The 23,629-nt window shown below is 38.0% G+C and overlaps 1 protein-coding gene across 4 annotated transcripts; it reads left to right on the top strand.

Moving 5' to 3' along the window:
• The first annotated feature begins 783 nt into the window (after positions 1-783).
• LOC124404348 (calcium-binding mitochondrial carrier protein SCaMC-2) lies at positions 784-23,395 on the top strand. Of its 4 annotated transcripts, XM_046878414.1 has the most exons (9): positions 784-1,277; positions 2,149-2,275; positions 4,971-5,058; positions 5,722-5,833; positions 20,160-20,318; positions 20,840-21,097; positions 21,182-21,349; positions 21,510-21,764; positions 21,864-23,395. In XM_046878414.1, exons 1-9 carry the CDS (start codon positions 1,092-1,094, stop codon positions 21,936-21,938), a joined length of 1,428 nt encoding a protein of 475 aa, XP_046734370.1. In that variant the 5' UTR covers positions 784-1,091; the 3' UTR covers positions 21,939-23,395. The 4 variants fall into 4 exon arrangements, with proteins under 4 accessions (XP_046734370.1, XP_046734373.1, XP_046734371.1 ...); XM_046878417.1 differs by lacking the exons at positions 784-1,277; positions 2,149-2,275; positions 4,971-5,058; positions 5,722-5,833 and adding an exon at positions 6,816-6,866; XM_046878415.1 differs by lacking the exons at positions 784-1,277; positions 2,149-2,275; positions 4,971-5,058; positions 5,722-5,833 and adding an exon at positions 12,894-13,050.
• Positions 23,396-23,629: the final 234 nt, after the last annotated feature.

Consider the following 23,629-nt stretch of genomic DNA (forward strand, 5'->3'; position numbering starts at 1 on the left):
GTTGATGGAAGAATTTAAAGACGGTTACACCTGGGCAAATTTTCGTTATACATCAATTTTCTAACACAAATCGACACTAACTGATTTCATTAATTAGATCTAACAAAATAGGCCAATGAAATCACTTGGTATCGTACTGTGATAAAAAAAAGTGACATAAGAGAAAAGCGCCCCATATGAAGCCACGTTAGCGATCCAATGACTTCTTGATCGGTTGGAGCTGTTTAACACGTAATCCCACAAAAAACACAAAACTCCATTAGAGTAACCGCCTTTAATGTACTTCAGTTATCGTACATATTTTTATTCAGCATCTTCAACATTTATTACTTTTACCTACCTGCTATATCAATACGTTGACTGCGGATGTATGCTTCAGTCAACGCCTAATATATTCCCGATTTCAGTGATTATGTTACGCATTGAAAAAGTTACAAAAAAAAAAAAAAAACGTATTTCCTAAATATTTGGTTTAAACTGGAAGAAATTAACGACTGAAAGTTTTAAATACTTTGCATGAAAAAGAATTGTCCAAGATTTTGAAAAAAGCGCGCAATGTTCATGGGGATTTTTTTACCCCGTTCCGTTACCGATCGAGCGAATTATAAAAAACGGAAAGGACAAGGACTGGCAGCATCCAGCATCCGGTCCAACGCTTCCAGAGTATCGTCGGGTGGCGACATCTAACGGATATTTTTGTAATATAACAACGCTGGAACTGTATGTATAGCGCAAATCGAGGCCATACTGTCTTTTTCAAGCTACCTATATCGCTAACACGCCGCGGTCTGTACTTATACTGTGTAGTCGCAGTGCGGCTGATTTTCGATTTTCGTAAGTTAAGCGTGAAACTAAAGATAACAGTGAGCGTTAATTCGGATCCCGTTAACAGTGGTAAACAACGAAGTGGTAAACGTAGCCGACGTGGTAACGTGAGCCGTGAAATTATGCAGTTTTTAACACTCCGAGTTGGCGGAATCTAAGCCCTGAGGTGCGTCGTCGTTGGTGAAAATAGTGACCTCATTGAGCGCGGCCGCCTAGCCGTACGTCGTTGTTACCCAGACGGGATAAATTCGAGATACGTGATAAATATGCCGGGGCGTAACAACGTGCACGGCGTCATGCCGCCCCATTATCTTCACGAGTTGCCGGCCGAAGACGAGGAGCGGCTCGAAAAGATATTCAACAAACTCGACCTGGACGGCAACGGGAGGATCGACGTACACGATTTGTCAAAGGCCCTCCACGATGTCGGCGTGCATAGACGATACGCCGAGGTGATGATCCTAGCGACGATGCTCGAATAATTCGAACAACCTGCATGCCTGCTGCCAGGCGAAACTCTCCACTCTTGCTAATTCCATTCGTACCCTCTTTATCCGCCTTCTTTTGTTTCCTCGCCATGGAATACGCTGTATCATAATTTCGGAGTATGCGACCTGCGAGTTTCTTTTATTTTGCGCTCTGCGCACATCTTCACAGCGTTCGAAAGTATCATATTGAAGTTAGTAACGGTCTCGTTACGATTCATACTTAGGCGAAACCGTCATTTTGCGGTTTTGGAATTGTTTGAAATTCAGTCAACTGTAGTAAAACAAAATGTAATCATATTTTCAAATCTTCGGTCCTTTAAAGTATTTGTAAAAATAAGAATGTAGGTAGTTATTTTTTCCACGATGTTTCGTTACGATAATAAACGTTACTAACTTCTACCTCGTTATCAAATTTCAAAATTTCCACTTCATTCCACGTAAACATTAACTTTAACATTAACGGTAAACTGGCATCGTAAAACTGTATGAAAATGTTTCCTGTTGAAATGAAATTATCTAAAATTAGTCGTGATATATTTATCCTACCTACGTCGTTTTACGATTCATTTTACGGTATGCACAGGAAACACAAAACGTACCGTGTTATACACATTCCGAACTTTGTGATTTACGAAGTTGAAAAAACCCATCGATTTTAACGTTACATAATTCAGACTCGAAAACTCTTACGATTCAACAATAGTCAAACGATAGATTCATCCGTTGTTCTCATCTTTTTCAACGATTAAAATTGCCGCATTAGTTCGTTAAGCAATTACCCTGAACAAGCCGTCAACAATTTTCTTACGCTAAATTTTTCCCCCATTATTTGCAGAAATTTTTGGCGGAGTCCGACCGAAACAAGAGCGGCGACATCAGCTTCGCAGAATTCATTCATTACGTGCGGGAACACGAAAGGAATCTGCGCCTGCAATTCTCGAACTTGGACAAAAATCGAGACGGTAAATATACTCGTCCTAGAAATGTTGTTGTTGTTATTATTACTATATTGTAATATTTTTTAGGGCGTTGACGATCCGTCTCTTCATTGCAACCCGAGCTGAAATTTACTTGTTATACCCTTACACGTGTATAAAACATCCAAACCGTTTAAACGCCCGTTTAAACCACTTTATTGTCCTTGCATTGCTCTGAATTGACGCGTTACGCAACCCCGGAAGTACAAAAACACGTAAACGAAATGACAATGTACGATGTACTTGCCTACGTCCATTAATCCGTTACGCAATTGGCAATTTACCTCGAGATCTTCTTGAAATTTAAGAATTCATTAATTATCCATACAGAGTTTCATTCCGCAGTATGTAATTTGTTTGCAGAATTCGAATACAGTTGGACAGGCTCTTCGTTTAACTTGGCTCCGCATTTAAGCATCGCGATTGCATCAACAATTTTGTGGCCCAAAATTTCCAACTTGTGAAAGAAAAAAACGAGCGAGTTAAGGCGGTGCTCTAGTCAACTTCGACGTTGATGTATATATTTACAATTATCGAGGTCCACGAGTCTCAAACACGTAAAAGGGCCCACAGCCCCATTCTTCTATACACAATTCTGAACGAAACCACTCCGACGCATTTTCGTTTGATACAGAAATAAAAAAATGGCGTGAATTCTGCGAATTTATTATTGCGATTTCGTAGAGTCTCTACGTGGACCTCGATATTTGGAGATAATTATATATACGTGAACGTCGCTGGGCTCGTTCTAACGTTTCATTCTCCAAAAAGGATAACCGTGCACCGAAGCAATTTATTGATGAATTAGTGTAACTTGGAACAGTTTTAAAAAAATTTTTCACAGCGTAAATCCTTCCCTTCTTCCGCAAGTGGCCGAAACTTGTGTAAAATTCGATCTGTATATGAACAATGGCTAACAAGTATGTCGAAAAATTTCTTCAGGAGACTTTGTCACGCGCGGATTGTTTGGCAACAAACATAGACGATCAATCAAACGTGCCGCAGCGGCGTTTGGCAAAGCGTGACAAGAGGATTCACGGGTGTGTAGGTATAATGTAAAACCAGCATTGAGCCCCTGCCGCATCGTTGATCGTTGCCAAACATCTGATCTGTGATTTCTCAGCGAGATTTGAGATTTTTTTTTAGACCTCACTCATGCCAGTCTCGTGCGAATGATGAAAAAGCGGATTTTATTCGCTTCGCATTTTCCTTACTCTTAAATTAATCCAGCAGTATAATCGAGTACAATCGTCTTTCAAACGACCTTTCCTCACTCTTTGCTCGCCGCTGAATCGAATCAATTCGCTCGAGATTATCGCTGATTGGATCTACCGGCATCGCATGCATACCTCGCGGTCGGTTATACTTATATCTTATATCCGACCAACAAGATTACGAGACTTCGTTAACTGCGGCACAATCTGTGACCTTGTCAGGAATTTCTGCAGCCCTTGAATTCACCCGTCGACTCTTGTGGCTGTTCCAATCGCTATATATACCGAAGCCCGAGTAAGCTGGCTTATTGTTAGGTAGATTCCGAATTCCACGATGAGAGGCTTCGTTCTTTCCATCAACGTGCACTCGCGACTAATTTAATATCTTTTATAACTTACGAGGTAACAATTTGGTGGGGGTAAAAAACTAGAAGAATAGTGGATTGAGAGAAGAACCAAAGTATCTAATTATCAAAGACGTGTAAATTTGATTCGTAGAATCGTTACAATTTAGAAAACCTGAGTAAAGAAAATTGAAAACATAGAAAGTCGAAGTACAGAAAGGAATGAAATTCCATTGAATAAACATGATTGCTTTGTGGTGATTCATTCATACATGGCACAAGTTTTGTTACACGTATATAGCAACCTGTAATCAGAATCAATCGCGGTTGATCGAGCTTTCTAATTTTACAGTATAGAAAGGCTTTGCTGTATACATTCGAGGCGATTTTCTATACCCTCCAATCAAGTACATACATAGTCGCTGGTTCCGGCACTTCGCGTACATCCGTATTTATATACCATACATAGGGATACATGCCTAGTTACACTGCGCACACGTGTTACATATATGTAGTCTATAATAATGATTAAATAGTTCATCGTATCTGACGCTAACCGCGAGCCAGAAAAAGCCAATTTTTTTTCTATACCTACAGCCATAACTAATGAGGCATGAAAGAAAAATTGGGCAGATTACAAGCTACCATAATTCGTCTATGTACAGAGAATTTTTCACCTCACGTGAATTTTCTGCCTACTTTAGTGTCATAAGGCATATCGAACTCGCAACTCGCGTTACGTAACGTGCCCTACATGTCACGTGTGTGTGTGTGTGTGTATGCAGCTTTTAAAACTATTCGTAGAAAAAAAAAATGTCTATAGCTCTTACGTGTGTGAGATCTCGAAAGCGAAACGTTGAACAGTTTTTTCCTCCTTTTTGTACTAAACTCGCTAACAGCTGCAGAGCATTTATTTTTATCCTATATGTATGAATTGTATTTTCATACACACACACACGCCCACACATACTCACAAGCTGTAGCATTCGAGTGCAATTTATTTCGTTGCGTTTTAAGTTATATTCAGTTTTTATTGGGTAACCGCACGTGATTCGAGTTCAAGTATATCTACTTATGTACTATAATAATACTATGAATAAATTTTTATTTGCATATTTACAGGAAAAATCGATCTCGAAGAACTGATCAGAGCCTTCAAAGACTTGGGCGTTGAAATGGATCGAACAGAAGCGACTAAATTATTACAGAGGTAAGTCATGAGACTATTTTTTCCCTGCTTTATTATAGATTTAATTTTAGCATAATTCTTTTCTGCACGATAATAATTACTAACGACGTTTGAACACAATTTCGTCAAGATCATTAATCCTTTATCTCGTGTAATACGTCTATGTAAATTATTACGATATTATTTCGTCGATTTATCGACGTGTAACACGTTCGTCAGGTTCCATCAATCGTGTCTACCTATCTTTATTCCATACATTTTATTTGTTGTTGTCGCTGAAACACAATTTTCTTCACACGCATCAGTTTGTTGATTTAGTATGTAAGATACTTATTCGACGTACATACATAGATTATTATTTTACATATCGGTGCGATAATTGCTTGAAAAAAACATAAAAACCTGGAATGCGGAAAAAATATTATCAGTTGCATGTCTGCAGGAGGTAAAACCGCGGTGGCAACTTGAGTAAACTTGGAAGTGTGTAAAATTATTATCTTTTCTTCAAATATTTTCTCACCTCCATATCATGAGTATCAAATACGCTACTATAGTATAAAAAAAAATTTTTTACACGAATAAAATAAATCCTTGTGTAATATATTATTATATATTTATACGTACTCCTAATTCAGTTTTTATCAAAAAAAAAGTGCAACATTTTTCTTTCTTTATACCCTGCAGGATGGACCAGGATGGAAGCTTGAATATCAGTTTTGACGAATGGCGCGATTTTCTTCTCTACGCACCGACCAACGATATTCACGAATTGATCCGCTACTGGCGACACTCGACCGTGAGTTATTTTTTTTTCCACGTGCATATAATACTTCCTCGTAAACATTTACATGTACGCATCGCTCAGGATCAAACGTTATTACAAATAACCGTAAAAATTGCGAAAGTAGATCACGCGCATCAAATTTCGCATCTACAAAGAAAACAATTCGAAATTTTTTAAATCTAATTACGTTCAACGTTTCGCAATCTTACGTTACATACAATGTGCACCTGCGCAAAAATCTTTCTTACCGCATATTTAATTCGTTAATTTTTTTCACTTCCGAAGAAGAAAGTATAACCGTGTAAACTGGTCTGACATCGACTGGTTTTCACGTACTGTTACCCACACTACGAAAGCTAAAGCACATGCACATGCATATCGCAGCCATCCATGTACGTCGATACCCCTACGTAACGCAGAGAAACAGAGCGAAAGTCCACCGCGCAGCTCAAACCGTTCATCGAGGGCCTCCGATTGGTGGACGAGAAAGGCTCGACGGTGTGACGTAGATGGAAGCGTGTGTCACAAAGTGACCTTGATAGTGTCACAATCAGCTGTTGGCGCTGCCGCCGGAGTCTCTTGGCTGGATGGAGGTGGAGGAGGGACGCCGGGCGACGATAGCGCTGATACTGCACTGGAGTGTTCGAGGCGCCTCAACGTCGACGTCGACGTCGACGTCGACGTTGAGCCTGCGCAAGGTGGAGTCGGGAAGCCCCCTGCTGGAGCAGCTGGAAGTTCATTATAACGCTTTCGAGAATCTTCCATCTCGCTTCCGGCGGTTCAGTTATCGCCTCGAACTCGCGTTGCAGGCTTTAAATCTGGCTATAAATCCGTCGATACGTGTTAATTAATTCAGTCTTCTTATTCGCGCATACACGATGGACTTAATCGCACGGCAGAGTTTCGTTTCGTAATTTAATCCTGATATATTTTTTCAAACTCTCTGCCGCTGCGTTACGTACTGCATCGATACTCCTCGTTATCGCTAACTATTATCATAATTTATATTATGAAAATAACCGACGATTCTAATGGCTCGTCGACGGTAAATTATATCAATATTATACGCGCGTGTCGCGGTATGTCTTTTGTTATGTCTTGTTTTGCTTTCGTTATCGACTTATTTTTTCTGTGCAGGTGTCTCTATCCGTATTTTTTCTGTTCCCTTTATTCTTTTGGTTTGAAAGAAAATACAAGTTTTTTTCCATTTCGTAATTATCGTGTATATATATATATTTTCAACGACTGGATTCATGTTTGTTTTCCAAATTATAACTATACATATATACGTATGTTTGTATAACTATTCGAAATTCGTCATATCCTGTAGTCGGAAATTTAAGAATTACCGTATCAGACAATTTTTTCTTTTCTTTTATTTCTTTCGCTATGTGATTTCAACGATAAGATATCACGAGGAAATAATAGATATAATCTGCAGGCTGCAAAAATTTCAAACTCTTTTATACACATGTAGTAGTCCAAGAATCCATATCTCGGCGCTAATAGATCGTGTTATCAGTTCCTAGAGTATAATAATTCTGAAACATACGTTCCTGTTATACGGTTTAACTTTCTAAACATTCTTCTGCAGTACGTTCACTGTTTTCTCCTTATATTAAAGTCTTTTAATTACAATCCTTATATATATATATATAAGTCGCGAATGTTGCGACGGACCTTGCTCATTCCGATTCGGTTCGTAATAATTATACACATACATGCATAATCGAAAGTCAACGGTTTGAGAAATCATGGAGTTGTGAAATTCAAGCGGCTGATAAAACTCCCGGTTACGTTTTAATAACCAAATTTAACGAGCACGATGCGCAATACGTATCGGCTTGTATACTACTACGTTTATATGTATATTGTATAATGTGTCGCATACTATGCCTATATAACTATACATATAAGGTATATCCGTGATATACATTAAATTATTATAAACATACATTCACGAATCCAGTTAGAGCTGGATAACTGCTTGGCGACAGTTTAACACGCTAGGAACACCCACGGCTTGTAAAGCCTTCCTAGTCACCATACGGCAGAATATATTCTGCTGCATTTTTATAATAACTGCACAATTTTTCACCCTGAGTGCATATAACGTATGCGTACCTACCTGAAATTTACTCTAACGATCGATTGGTGTCGCTGCATGCAGTCTGCATGGCCATTGCAAGTAGTTGTAGCGAAGGCCACGCCGTTCGCCGCTCTACTCGTTCCACATTGCACCCACCCTTGTACATATGTACATCTATATGCACGTCGATACATAGGTGGACGGACTGCAGGTCTTGAACTGGATCTCTGGAATGCCAGTTTTTTCACTCGAGGAACTCTCCAGTCTTTGTCCGTAGTCCTTATTTCCTATCGAAACCGGTGAATCAGATCTTAGAGATTTTTCACCATTTTTCTTTACTTACCCACGATTTAAAATATTCATTTCCGCCGTAGGTTCTCTCACAACAAACGTCAACTCATTCATTTCGTGTTTATTATACACACGATCCGATTTTGATGACGCTGATTAATTTCAAGTGTTTAGTTGGTCTCCCCCCAACCACGTTCTGAAATCTAACAGTCTGCACTGATAAGATTCGTCTCACTCTGCTCCCTGTATACCGTATTAACTTTGCCTCTTCGGAGACTTTGATCTCCGGGTATTTTGCAACAATTACGCTGTATGTGATAATAAAAACACAACGCGATCAACTGCTACAGATTCAAGAATCCGCACAAGGCGATTAAAAAGGAACGAGTTCAACGACGTGTACACGCGTATAATAGGATTACGGTAACGGGAGGAAATTTAGTAATGTCATTTATTATGGTATTTTATAGACCGCCATGGGACTTTAGTTGGCTGGTTAATTCTGCACACTGCATCTGCGACAGTCGCGTCAGACGAAAAACGACTGGAGAGTGTCGCCGAGAATAGATCAGGCTACAAATTCTAGTCAAATTTAGCTCGACGATATACGAGTAACCTATATGCATGTGCATACGCAAACGATCGTCGATCCGGTGTCTAGAAGATTATTCGAAATTAACACACGGCTGCGGACTAAATATACTGGCAAACAATTTACTTATCCCGTTATCGTACACGTGATTGAGTTTTTATAATATCTACATTTCTGTGCAGCAGAGGAGATATTCATTCACTTTTTTGAGACGAGGTTGAAGTCATTAACGTTATCGTAACGAAACGTTGGGGAGAAAATCATGACTATTTTCTTATTTTTAGAACGATTTTTAATGAACTAGGATTACAAAATATGACTATATTTCGTTTTATTACGATTTCCTGTAATTCAAACAGTCCAAAAACTATAAAATAACGCTTTTTACTCAGCATAACTACTAACTTCAACATGATTTTTTCGTGGCACGTATTTTGCTTTTATACATCGCAATTGATGAAAATTTATTGCGTTATATCTAAGGTATCGATTCGGCATTCAACGATTTAATTCTGATATTTATTTATAGTATACTACTATAAGCGGAAGCGAGCTGCTTGAGTTCAATTCTGTACAGTAAAGAATGATATTGAATTCGAATGATGTCGACATTCTTGGAAGTGTTTCGTCAGCCGCGCCATTGGACTCCTCAGACTTGACGTCACTTTCACTGCGAACGCTCTGAAGCATTTAAGTATGTTAGTTGCAGCATGCTGGTATCCTCTGGCAGTGCAGCGTCGATGTCATTTTTGTTATTATTATTGGTATTGTTGGTATTGTTATTGTCACAGCGCGGTGTAAGCGATAAGTTGCACATTGGCGAATCGCACACAATTGCATTAAAGACCAAACCAGACCGCGTAGAGACAGCTTATGTTATGAACGATTTTATAATATGTCGGATATCTCGAGTTACCGAACGGCAAACGCAAGCACTGCGAACGTATCGTTTCAGAAAGTAGATCGGATGACTTGTTATAATATAATGGTTGCGATTGTCGGCTAGTAGGTCGACCGCGATGAGTAAACGGAAGAAAATTAAATCAGCTTCTCGGAACAAAAGGCCCTGTCAACAGTGATGAGAATTTTAACGTAAGACACGAACGTTTATTCACTGTCAAACAGAATTTGAAAAAAAAAGAAACTGAATCGAACATTCCACGCAATTTCAATGATAATTCAAATTCAGTTTCGAGGTACCCGAGAATAGTATGAGGTTCAAGTTCACAAGGTTAATGTAACGATAAATTTTCCACAAGAAAGTTTTCCATTTAGTAACTTTAGAATTGTCTAAAATGCAGCCGAGTTCAATAAATGAAAACAGTATACTTATATTTATCAAATAAAACTCGTTCAAGATCATTCTGTAACTTGAAAACTAGTAATTTCCTCTCAACGTTACGAACATCAATCTTACCAAATGGTGATCATGCTTGTACCGATCTTGAATTAATCGTTCGTTCTAAGAAATTGAGAGCTTGTAGCGTCGCTCGGTCGGTAACTCGATGCTAATGGACCCTGAAGTTGTATACAGTTTGAACTCACCGTTCAACGAAATTTGGAGCTTGTAGCATTGCCCGGTCGGTAACTCGAAGCGAACATTGAGTCGGGCTTGAAACCCTGAAGTTGTATACAGTTTGCCGATTTCGGGATATCGGCAGTTCCCTGCACGAAAAATTTGTAGGGAGATTCAGGTCAAGACCCATCCAAACAAATAACGACGATGACGCGGATGGACCCCCAAGTCGGAAAGCGGAACAAAGAAGTTTCACAACTGTTTTGTCGTCCGCCATTTGTCGCAATACTTGTATTTTCAAAAATATTGAAACTGAGTGCGACACGCGTAGTATGTAGTGAGATCGATCGTTGAACATGAGCAATTAACTTACGCCTGCGCGTTTTTACGTCTACTTTATTTTTTCTTACAGTTTGTTTTTGTATTTTATGTTGTTTTTTTTCTTTTTTTTTTTTCTTAATGTGTTTTGCAACACGACGTGTAAATATTTACTATAGACGTACAAAATCTGCTTCTTTCGATCTTGTTCGTGAACTTGTTACTTGACCTCGATGCTCGCTTGCGATAATACTTACCTTTGGCCTGGACTTTGTCGCCGCTTTCAGCTGCCACGTCAGTCACGCGTTTACAGTTTCTTAGGCCCATTTCCTGGTCTACGACGCCTGCATTAAAGTTGCCTGGAAAATCCCCGCTCAGCAGGGTTCCCGCCGGCGCGAACTTGGAAAACAAACCCTTGTATACCTGACGTCTTTGTCTTTATGGAATTTACCCACCGCCATGCAAAAGTATAATGCGTTTTTCAACTTGAATAGTAACTGATTTTCAAAGAAAACCAGACGGCCAAGTAACGCCGCATACATTAGTTGTTTTCAACACAGTTTTCTTCTATAACTGTACAAACGGCGCTATTATTCTCCGTTTATAACGGACTTCGTCCTTTGTGGTCAGGCTAGTTTTTCTTTCAAACAAAAGTATTTCACTGTTATAGGGGGAAAAAGTATTCACAGAAACAAAGAAATTGAGAAACCCAAAAAATTAACGAACTTTATTTCACGCATTTCACTTTACAGATTTATGTATTTAATACGGTACATTATAAATTCCTGTCGTGAACTGTCGGTGTTATCCCCTAATCCGCAACTTGCAGTCTTAATTGAATCACCAGCCCTGCTGGCAGACTTATCCAGTCCGAACCAACCGTGAATCTGAATCAATTTAGATTATCGCCGTCGAGTAGAAAACCAATATAACAAATTACATGTTATCATTCCGCACGTCGTGTAACAATCAGAAAGCCGTCACACGTGATGTAATCAAGTTTTTCAGAACCCAGAATAACGAACGAATTATAAACTCGTTATAAGTTCTAAGAGAATGAAATGAAAAAAAATTGGAGACTTCACTCAATGAATCTGCAGAATCACAACAAAAAATCCCCATCCGTAAAATAATTCTACAGTGGAAAAATGCAGAGTACATATTTTTATTCTCCGTGACGCTGCAGTTTGTTTTTCTTCTTTTACATCGGTGTTCGTGACGTCAGCTGACGATGAGACCCGAAAACACCAGCGAGATCGGACCTTGGAGGGAATAACAACGAGCATGCAACTCAAATTACCAATAACTGACCCGCGTCGATTCATCCAACCACACAAACTCCTATCACGCATGCACGATACGAATCGTACATCCGGAGGATCTCCACACTCGTCCGCCCCCCCCCCCCCCCCCCCCATCCTCATCACGTCTCGCGTATACCGTTTGCACATATGCATCATGTACGAAGTATGTGGCATACATACCGGGAATTTCCAGATGGCTCTCGGGCCTACGCGAAACGCGTCACGGTTATTTGTTCCATGCATGTATAGTCCAGTCAGAATGTGCAAAACAAAAGGAATAAAAACCTGAAACTGCAATTTCTAGATACTACAATTTTTTTTTATTAATCTTCGGGACAGGGGGTAGTCGGTAGTCTAAATTCAGAATTTCCATCAGATTCCTTAGTAACCGCGTTCGCCATCTTGAATTTATAGTTTTAAATCGTAAAATATCAATCGCAGACAGAAAAAAAAAAAGAGTAATTATCATCATCAAAGTTGCAGAGAATTAAATTTTCCACAAATTTAGCCCTGAACAAATATTCGGTCAAAAGTTGAAAATGCAGGCGAAGTTGTTGCAATTGTCAAAAAAAAAAAAAAAAAAAAAAAAAAAAAATCCCTCATAAATTCAAGATGGCGGTTGAAGCTAACGCAGAACCTGGTAGAAAGAAGAATAAGAAAAGAGCGCTTCGAAAAATTGCAATTTCAAACCCACACTCCGACTCGAACTGGATTAGCAGCGGAGGCAGAGGCCGGGTGCGTCGAGTTATCGCTGGATTGAAGTGGCGGTGCTGTGACGTGATTGGCTGACGCCCCCCTCCCCCCTCTTCGAACGTTCGCTCACTGCCTTTTGAACGCAACGCAACGTAACGAATCCCCGCTCGCTTCTTCCTCAGTCTGGTATTCGACTCCCTTGCAGCCGGCTCGAGTCGCGTTCGTCGTCCTCCACGTGCACAGCGTTTAGTTCGGATTTCACATTCCGTCCGGAACGTAACGTCGTCGCGTTATACAGAATAGTGTGCCTAGCTAGCACCTGTTATCATCATCATCATCGTCATGTTGGAACAGAAGAACGTCGTTGGATCCGGTTGCGATGTCTGCGGTGAATTTCTCGTCGTTTATGGCGAGCTTGTACAGAAAGTAAGTCGATTTTCCCGCCGAAAATTTCAAAAAAAAAAAAAAAATAAAAAAAATAAATAAATAAATAAATAAATAAAAAACACTATCGGAAAAATTGTCGGTTATTTAACGATGATATTCTACGGCGCGTAACTTGAATATCGTTCGTGGAATTTGGAACTAACCGTCGGCTTGGCGGGCGGTTTAACTATTACACTATACAGCTCCTCCGCATCATCATCGCGCCTCTTACAACATCCTGGTGGTGGAAGTACATACCTATTATTCGACTACACACGCTTGCGAAACAAATGTTGCTGCAATAATTCCGAGTGACACTGTACCTACGTTATATACCTATATATATATACGTGTTACCATGTGTCTTGCTCCAGGTGAAAGAAAAAACTGTACGACGGAAAGTGAGAGTGATGATGATGATGATTTTTTCTCAATTTCGAAAAGCTAAAGGGAAATCTTTGAACAAATGTAAAACAGCGTCCGGTTTATACAGCGTGAATTCCATTCTTGGGTTTCAATGCGAGCATCCAACGAACATTCGCGAAAAATCGCGATAGCGTTAGTATTATTTATATATATATATATATATCGATGTACAAACACAACCGTCTATCTGAAATACTGTTTTCAAAGCTGGAAATTCCGGTGGATTCCTATCAATATATGTATATATGTATACATACTTCGGTGCTATATCAATTTATCGTTAGGTGCCCGATAAAATCGTCGTTATGCCTCGGCCACGCGCAGTCAGAAAGTCTTTCAAGAGCAAACTAACAGCGTACGGCGAGGAGGGATATTCTTACTACAATTATACACACGTGTCGAGACCGGAAGTGACTGCTCCCGATTTGGCCTCTCGCCTCGCCTTGCCGCGTGATCGCTTTTCTCGTTTCAAAGGCTGAATCACTTGGTCACACACAGAATTGCTGAAAGTCTAATTACAATTAGCTCCTAATGATCGTAAGCAATGGTCTCGACATTGGAGACCCTTGGGTCATATCTTTGCTGCACCTCGATGCAGCAACAGCAGAAACTGCTGGCTAAAGGCCACCGACGGATCGTGACGACGCTTTTGGCTCCTTCAAGACCTCTTTAGTCTTTTGCGATCTAATTAGAAGCCTCGAGTGCTGCTGTGTCTCGTTGAGAAGGGAAGACCAATCGTGTTCGGTCCGCGTTTCTCCTTCTTCTTGGTCACCTTCTTCGTTTTCTTCGTCTTGTGTTTTGAGAAATAAAAAGTTATCGCCGTCATGGATACCCTCGACAACATCGATAGTGACCTTTTAATTGAACTCTATGTCAAGTTAAGTAAATCCGACACGTGTGAATGCAGGTTGATTAACCACGGTGTTCCAATTTTTAGATTATACTATTTCGATTAAAGACTGCAAGAATTTTAGAACTCTGGCTAATACTCGTGTGTATAATCTATTCCGTGACTTCGACGTTAAAAAGCAATTATTTTCTATCTCTTTCACGATCACGTGTTGTGCGTTACTACTGCTATTATTAATGATCCACGATAATCTACGGTCAACTTGTACGATTTTTTGTATATATATATGTATATCAATATGAAATTTGTAAACTCTTCTTCCACCGTGCCTCGTTTTCATTCATATCGAATGAAGGAAAAATCAGAACCAAATTATTAACAATTCTAACAATAATGCCGTTTATACATATAACGATTGAACTTATGTGTTATCCACGTGCAGTGGATTCGTTGAGTGAAAGTTATTACACGGCCTTTCAACATTTCAACAACCTTGCTATTTTACACATCGATATATATCGATACAGGTACTTAAATATTTCCTGATGCATTCGACCATCGTTATGGTAGCAAATTTTGGCCAATATTCATCGCGTTTTACATACATTCGGGTGTATTTATTTATTTATTTGGTTGCGTTGACTGTTTAGCCGGTAATCTGCATTTGTTATTGAATACATAATCGTTAGTGTTCAATGCTGTACCGAAATAAATGGATCTTAAACGGGGGATGCAAATCTATATTTAAATAACACGGTGTGTGTACTCAAAGGTAATCACTGTTGCAAATAACCGATCGACAACTTCTTATCGTCGTTTGTACCGAATTAGATCCAATTAAAGGTGGGACCTTGACGATTGACGACTGCGCAAACTGTTCTCGTTCCGGTGTCTAGACGGACTTTTCTGAGTCGTTGGAATCTAACTTTTATTATTATGAAAGATATCGAGTTATTCCTCGAGGTTTTAGTTTGTCATGCGCACGTTTTACAACTTTGGAATAAACAAGCTTGGTAGTCAGAGCGTAATAGGGATTATTAAAGTTTATACTTTGGAAGCAGTTTGCACAATATGCAGTCCAAGACCAAAATTGTGTCAAGATAAATAGAATACGTTTCGACATTTTTTTTTTATACCTGTAATTAATTGTTGTAATTAATTTGAAATCTCGTAGGGAAATACGCTCGTTACTCATCGTCGAATTTCAAAAACTCCGAAAGCACGACACTCCGAATTTATTCGTGGCGAAAATTTAAACAAAGAAATCAAACTTTGACTAAATTCGGAATTCAAATTCAAATCAAATTTAGACGAACGCGTGCACGGCACGTGAATCCAAGGCACGTGACGTCCTCTTACCTTCACATTCTTTATAAACTACACGTACATTCGGTTTTAACACCTGTTATACACACATGCTTGGACTTATATATATATACTTTAACCATGTCAACGACTCCGAGTTCGAACTGGTCTTGTTAGCGTTATACAGTCCATATGTGTATATATATATATATATCTATATATTACATATGAAATTTCATCCTCTTTTGAAACGGGGACGAACAGTAATTTGCATTCGCGCGTGTTTTATACTCTTTTTCTTATATCGCACGTAAAATGATAGTTCAAATCAAGCAGCCGTGAAAAATGATTGACTTTTATTATATACTCGTACTTGTAGGTACGAACACGTCGACGTCGATGACGCTGCTCGCTTATCGTTGTACGATCGTTTTTATCATTTCGCACGCGCTTTTCGCTGCTAGTAGTCGGTTAGATATCAGTCTAGAATGTATGTACTGATATTGTTATTTATGTATATATACAGATGTGTCCTCGGTGGGAGATTTTCAACCACCTTACTAGACAGACAGCTCTCAGACACGACAAGCCTTCTGTGTACTACTTACGGCAATCAAAACAACGAATTATGAAAAAAGTTCAAATTTATTCTTTATTACTTTTGCTGCAGCTTTTTTTTTTTTTTTTTTTTTTTTTTATCGTTGTGCAAATCGATCGTATTTCATTCTCTCGCTTCGTATCGCAATTCTCTGTTTTACTTTGTTACCGCTTTTCTTTTCATGTTTCCGATTAGAAAAAAAAAAATAAAAAAACTGAGCAAATGAAACGTGATTCTCGGCTTAACAATTGCATAAGTATAGTGATCATATTATACGTACATACATACATACATACGTAGGTATACATATATCTTGTTACAATTGGTATCAGGTGCAGGATTGAATCGCACTCGTATAGCTGAATATCGGCGTGTAATTAGTTTTCTCGTTATCGTAAAAAGCCGTCTAACTTCAAATCGGAATATATATGTATAAAATATATATTTAGTTATACTGACTTTAAAGTCTTGTATACGATTAAGAAACGATTGTGGTTTTGATAATACGAAATAAAAATCGTTTAGAATATCGTACAATTATGAAAAACGCTATATCCTCATGCGAACAATAATAGAGAAAGAAAAAAAAAAAAAAAAATGTACACAGGAGTGAAAATATAAAATAATCTCTGTAGTTGGACTGTTGAACTTATCGCAAATATTTAAAAAATAATATCGTTTACATCTGATTATTGTATAGATAAAAAGAAAAGAGAGAAAAAAAAAGAGGATAAAACTTTGATGTACGCAGCAGTAATTATTTCAGTTATATAAGACGGATACTCGACACACGTATGCATATATATATGTATATGTATATAATTGGTGTAATCGTTTGTTTGTAGTCGAATTATTTCTTCCACATACAATAGTAATCAGGAAACTTAAAATTTTATCAAAGTTCGTCTGGTGACGCATCGTCGAATTCTTTTCTACGTACTATCGACTGCGCACATATGCTTCAATGTTTGTATTATAGTGTCAAAGCTAAAATGTTTTGTTTTGAAGATTTAGAACGACTAGGAATTTAATTTCCAAAATCTGAATACACTTTGCTTTTTAAAAATAAATTCATCAATTTCTGTAAAATCCACCAACTGCGATTTAATCATTTTTCCTGTAAATGAATAGTCACATTAACGTTAAAAACCTCACTCTCTTCGGTTTATCGAGTATGAGCCGCTGGACTCGAAGCCTTTTCCAAAGACTTTCTACTGATTCGAACTAAAGAGGACTGCAGGCTGCAGGCTTTATATTTTCTCTGAACGAATCGACTTCGTCACCAATTTCATTCACGCGGTTAAATATTTACAGACAAGTAGTCGAAGTGTCGACAGAGCGTGATGATGATACATCGCATCTTTGGTTATACGGCTGCTGCCTTCCTTCCTTCCTTCCTTCCTTCTTTCCTTCTCTCCTTCTCTCTCTTCCACCGATGTTAAAAATAATTTTGATTCTTGGCTTTGTGGCTCGCGATTCATTTTGCCATGACCCTGGGGTACTGCCTGGATCTATTTACGAACAAGTTGAAAAGAAATTTCGTTTCGTCATATTTTATATTTGAAGATTTTTCTTTCTAGTCCAAATATGTGGTTTAAATGCTTCTCGTTGTATGAGATTCTTTCAAATCTTATTACAAAAAACGAGGAGGCGAAAATTATGTTTCGAGGCCGTCGTCGTGTGTTGTGTGGAATTTAGTATGTAACTTATATGTGCAATAGAGACTACTTTCTCAATTCGAAATCGACCTAGAGTTCTCTGCCGCGGTGTTCCGCAACAAGAGTTAATTGACGGGAATGCCCTTCGCGATTTTGTGGTTTAGTAGCTATTCAATACGGACCTTGAATTCTTTTTTTCTTTCGTCTCGATTTTGCCATTCAAATTATGCCGAACCTTCAACGAATTCTGATCAGAAGTTTATCCATTCGCGAAATACAAAGTCACGTGATTCTTCCTTTATAAACGTTTATACATATTTTAGCCAGCAAACATTCACAAGATTATCGTGACATTGAATATTACGTATTCATCTTAATGTTTTCTTTTTCTTTTCTTTTCTTTTTCAAGTTTATAATATTCTAACAAAAAAAAACGATTTACTCACACGAATTTAACCGATTCCGAGGCACGGATAGATCAGTTATAATTCTGTAGGTACAATTCAAAATAGCTAAATGGTAGTGTAACAATTTCAGCTATATTGAGTCACGAGGTGGCGGTTGATGAGAACGTTGACTGGAGAGAGAGGAGAGGAACGAGCTGCTCTCTTATCAAGTCGTGCACTCTGTACTATGCGTGCAACGACTCTCGGGATATCTGTAATTCCCATATTGAAACACCCCCCCCCCCGCCCCCCCCCCCCCCCGCCCCACACACATGAATATCTCTTTCCCTCTTATTCAATATTCTCTTCTTTCTTATACTGTCCTATTATTATGATTATACGAGCTCTACTACAACCTTATATATATATGATCGAATTTTCGAAAGTTTGTGAAAAAACTTCTTTTACCTGGTTGTAGGTTGTATGCGAGGATTAGAAAACGGGCAGAGGGTCTGCTGATTCGCGAAATAGCTTCACGACGGCTCGCCCCCCTCGTGCCACGTGGTTGAAAATGTTGAGTAATACGCTTCAGGGACGCATTGGCTTCAAATCCGGTTTCGTCTAGCTTAAAGTCGGGACGAGAGAGACAGACAGAGATATATGTATATAGATAAATATGTATATATAGCGGAAGCGGAAAATATTGCCTCTTCATCGCTATCGCGTCACGATTGTTACGCGTGTCTCTCAAATTATTAAAGTTTCTTTGAATATCTGTATATGTATAATAAATCGGAATGAAAAATTGGAAGAAATTCGTAATTTTTAAACTGGATTTTTATTATATTTAGTTGCGGGGTTTAATTTTTAAAAAAATTTTTTTTTATTTGCATATATATGTAGTATAGTTTTCCAGAAAAATTCGAGACTTTGTTGTATAGACATTTAGCCTGTCAATATATCACTGACTGAGTTGAACATTTGCGTGTTAAAAGAGGCCTGAGACTATATTCTGGGTCAACCCGGAGTCTCTGATCTCGAAAACGATGCTATCGCGTAATATGACGCATTCGGTCTTTACGAAATACATACGTAACTTTACACGCCTGTATATTTCTAGAATGTGATTCACGTGTCGGGTGGCTGTTTCTTGTGCGGTTCGCGCACTCGTGATTGTTGGAATACATCTATTTCTCTGACTATGAGAACGAGGAGAATGTATGTCTGATTGTGAAATGGCGGTTTTTCCATTGAAAAAAGTTTACAGAAAGAATAAGAAATTATTTTCAATCCAGTGTTTACGATATTTTAGTTACGTTACTCAGAATAGATTACATTTAAAGTATGCTTTTCTCCGGTTTCGAGTTCCATGAAATCTCTGATTATGTTTAATGTAGTCATGAATGATTCAGATGAATAGTTATTTCGACGTTTTACCAAGTATTTTAAACTCGTGTTGACAATACTCATTGATTTCTGTCAGTATAGAGATCAGTGACGATACTCGACGACTGTTTCGAATTGATAATTATCTCATTCTGGAAATTTGCTTCATATGTAAACACTGGGCTTGATCTGACGATGATCTCAGTGATTTGAAAGAGGGAAACAAAAGATTGTTCGAAAAAGCTGTCTGCTTTGAATTTTGACAGTAGTCTTTTGGTGAAACGTCACCGCCTCATCGTAGAAAAACTATTAATAATGAATGAGTACTTGAGTGTATCGGAATTTTGGCATTTACTTTGTCTACGTTATCAAATGGATATCGCGGATAGTAAAGTATGGTCACGCCCGATGTTAGTATATGTAAATACCCTCGCATATTATTTGTAATTGAAATGATTATACTCAAATTAATCTTTATTCTTTTGTGGTTATCGTTACAGTACCTCGACATCGGTGAGGATATGGGCGTACCTGATGACTTTACCAAAAGCGAAATGGTCTCGGGTATGTGGTGGAGGCATCTATTGGCTGGTGGAATCGCTGGCGCTGTTTCACGAACCTGTACGGCACCTCTCGACCGTATTAAAGTATACCTACAGGTAATTAAACGGTGATCAACGATCGTTCATTCGTATATTCTTTACTTTTATTCACTGATATTTTGTTATGGCAAAGCTAAAAAGATGGTAATTATTTCGTCGCAAACTTTTAATACTGGTCTATCGTAAATGTGTGTTGTACAGTATCCTTTGTTGATAAACATTCGAAGCTGTGCAATCTCTTATAAAGTCAAATTAATCAGTTCTAAATCTGAGGATCAGTAGACCAGATTTAAAATCAATTATCTAATTTCATTCAATCTTGATGATCGGAGCGGTCTTTGGTAGTGAAATTAATTAGCTCCTATTTCAATCGCAAAGCTATATGGATCGGGAATAGAGATTATATCGAAATGCGAGCAATGATAATGTACTAAAGTGTCTAGCGAAATCTTCTTCTTTTAAAAACCTCTGTCTCAATTATTGAATGAATATAACACATTGATTTATGCTTCTATTTTATTGTCAGTATTATTATTCAAATGTAACAGGCAATGAGTGGCATAGATGTTTCTTTACAGGTACATGGAACGAGACAGTGTAACATATCATCCTGTTTCAAACACATGCTGAGAGAAGGCGGTGCGCTAAGTCTCTGGAGAGGGAATGGTATCAATGTACTTAAGATCGGTCCTGAAACTGCGCTTAAGTTCATGGCCTATGAACAAATTAAGAGAATGATAAAGGGAGACGATTCTCGAGAACTTAGCATTTACGAAAGATTCATTGCTGGATCTATCGCCGGTGGAGCCAGTCAATCAGCCATATATCCACTCGAGGTACATCAAAATATTGTATAATTTTTCTTCAGCTTTCCACCAGTAAAAGACAATTAATGTTAACTGAGAAAAATAATATTGAAGGTACTAAAAACGCGGTTGGCTCTTCGAAAAACAGGGGAATTCACCAGCATCATAGACGCGATGCAAAAAATTTATAGTTCCGGTGGTCTGAAATGTTTTTACCGAGGGTACGTTCCCAATCTCATCGGAATACTGCCATATGCTGGAATTGATCTGGCTGTTTACGAGGTAAGAGGATAGATAACCGTTGTTGCATAATTAACTATTTCCTTCTTCTTTACTTTATATTGGTAATTTCACAACGTTCCGCGTATTACATGTAGAGCTTGTTTTCATATAATATGGATAAACAAACACCAATAATCAATGTTTACATATAATTTTACAGACTCTGAAGAACAGTTACATACGCACGCATCAGAAAGACGAACATCCGGCATTCTGGCTTCTGCTGCTTTGCGGAACGGCTTCAAGTACGGCTGGTCAAGTCTGTTCGTATCCTCTAGCTCTAGTCAGAACTAGGTTACAAGCTCAAGTAACACCATACAGAACTCCGAATACCATGGTTGCTGTATTTCAAGATATACTTCACCGAGAAGGTTTTCGTGGGCTTTACCGAGGCTTGACGCCTAACTTTTTAAAGGTACGTTAACCAAAATTTGAGTCAATTCAATTTTAGTGATGGACATTTTTTCTATCTTTAACATCTACTAACATCGGAAAATTTTCTCCTTATTTATAGGTTGCTCCTGCTGTATCCATTAGCTATGTTGTATACGAACACTTCAGACAGGCTCTGGGTGTTAACATGACGTGATGAATATATTTATTAGGGGACATTAATTCTATTAAATTATTGTGTAATTATATGATAAAAGTTATGCTAAATCTGCAAGCTAGCATGAAGCAAGCCGTGCAGGCAGGCCTGCACGCTACTTCGCCCTTCCTTCCTTTGACTAAAGCAGCTTATTTCTTACTGAAGTTGTCATAAATGTTATAAATTATTTGCTACTTAAAAGTTTGAGAAAAAAAAGTAAATTAAAAAAATAACAAAATACAATCAAAACAATTGATATCGATGCTACAAGAGTCGCCAGAGGGAGAGGCAAGATATTCCAGCGTTATCGAGACGTTCCAGGCTGATGGTTGGTGCACTTCCAATGCAAAGAGTGGAGTTATCTTGAAAATTGAGGATAACAAAAAGTGGATTAATCAATAAATTGATTGGTTGATCAAAAATTCGATGTTTCGGTTGAATGTAAACAGTGATACGAGCGTTAATTAAACTAGAAAAAGAAAAGGGGGAACGAACATACTACTTAAAAACCACTGGAATAAAAAATCAGCTCAAGATTTTATTTAAATATGGACATTTAATGTGATATTCTCAAGATTTTTTTTGCTCGTTCCAATTCAACAAAACTTTCGAAACCTAATGCTATCGTACAGCCGCTAAAAGTAACGAATTAATAGCCTAATGATTAGTTATAAAGTAGACATCCCACTGCGTGCCTGCAAAAATGATCGACTGATTAGGGATTCTTCGAATTCCACATACCTGTATAAATATTAATATTACTCGATACGATTCATTCCCTGATTATAGTAACCAATGTTGCGTTAGCAAAGTTCTTCTGTATGTTGCTATCGTTACGATTGTAACGGAATGTTTGTATGATGTGATAATACATATATATATGGGACAGATTTTCGTATTACATACTGCAAACTGACCTTGCCACCTATATTATTGATGGGCCAGTACCAACAGTTGATTAGGTATTTTATGTATACGATTTTCTGGCAGTATGAACTGTGAAAGTATAGATACTTTTACTACGAGATAAATATACAGATATTTTAGCTGTATATGGGACTGATGATACACGACTTTAAGCAAGGAACGTTGAGAATCGATTGAAACTTCGAGTAATTTTAAAAAAAATTTATATGTATATTATTATATATTATTATTATTATTATTATTATTAGTTTCGCATGAAGACATGTAGGTGTACTGTATAGATTATATATTACATACAATATGCGTGACGTCTTTTTCTACGATGAGCAAATGTAATTTATTGGTTTTTATGTTTTTGATTATTATTGTTTATAATAGACTCAGTTCCTTGGAGGCTGCAGGCACCAGTTTTCACCTGTAATTATAATAAATATTGTACGATATCTCTTATATCTTAAATATTATAAATGTGATTCCCTCTGCTAGGCAGGAGAATTGTACTTTGCTGAATAACTAAATCTTCATTCAAATTATTGTTACACGGTCTTTCGCTCTATTATTACGGTTACTACTATATAAACTATTACTTCTACTACTACTACACCATTACTATTGCCTACTACCATTGTTACTACTGCCACTGTTACTATTCATTGCATTGAAATCACACAAGAATGTCTTCTGTGATCCAGCAACTAAATACAGTGTTTACTCAATTACCACAATAATTTTCGTTGCATTCTGTATTTCAACAGTCAACTGTG

This window comes from Diprion similis, chromosome 3 (genome assembly GCF_021155765.1).
Source record: "Diprion similis isolate iyDipSimi1 chromosome 3, iyDipSimi1.1, whole genome shotgun sequence".
Lineage (NCBI taxonomy): Eukaryota > Metazoa > Arthropoda > Insecta > Hymenoptera > Diprionidae > Diprion > Diprion similis.

What these genes read in the sequence shown, in the direction of transcription:
- LOC124404348 (XM_046878414.1), top strand. Translation starts at nt 1,092, where the DNA reads ATGCCGGGGCGTAACAACGTGCACGGCGTCATGCCGCCCCATTATCTT. An exon ending in GTATTAAAGTATACCTACAG is followed by an intron (nt 20,319 to 20,839) that starts GTAATTAAACGG and finishes GTTTCTTTACAG; the next exon opens with GTACATGGAACGAGACAGTG. An exon ending in TGACGCCTAACTTTTTAAAG is followed by an intron (nt 21,765 to 21,863) that starts GTACGTTAACCA and finishes CCTTATTTATAG; the next exon opens with GTTGCTCCTGCTGTATCCAT.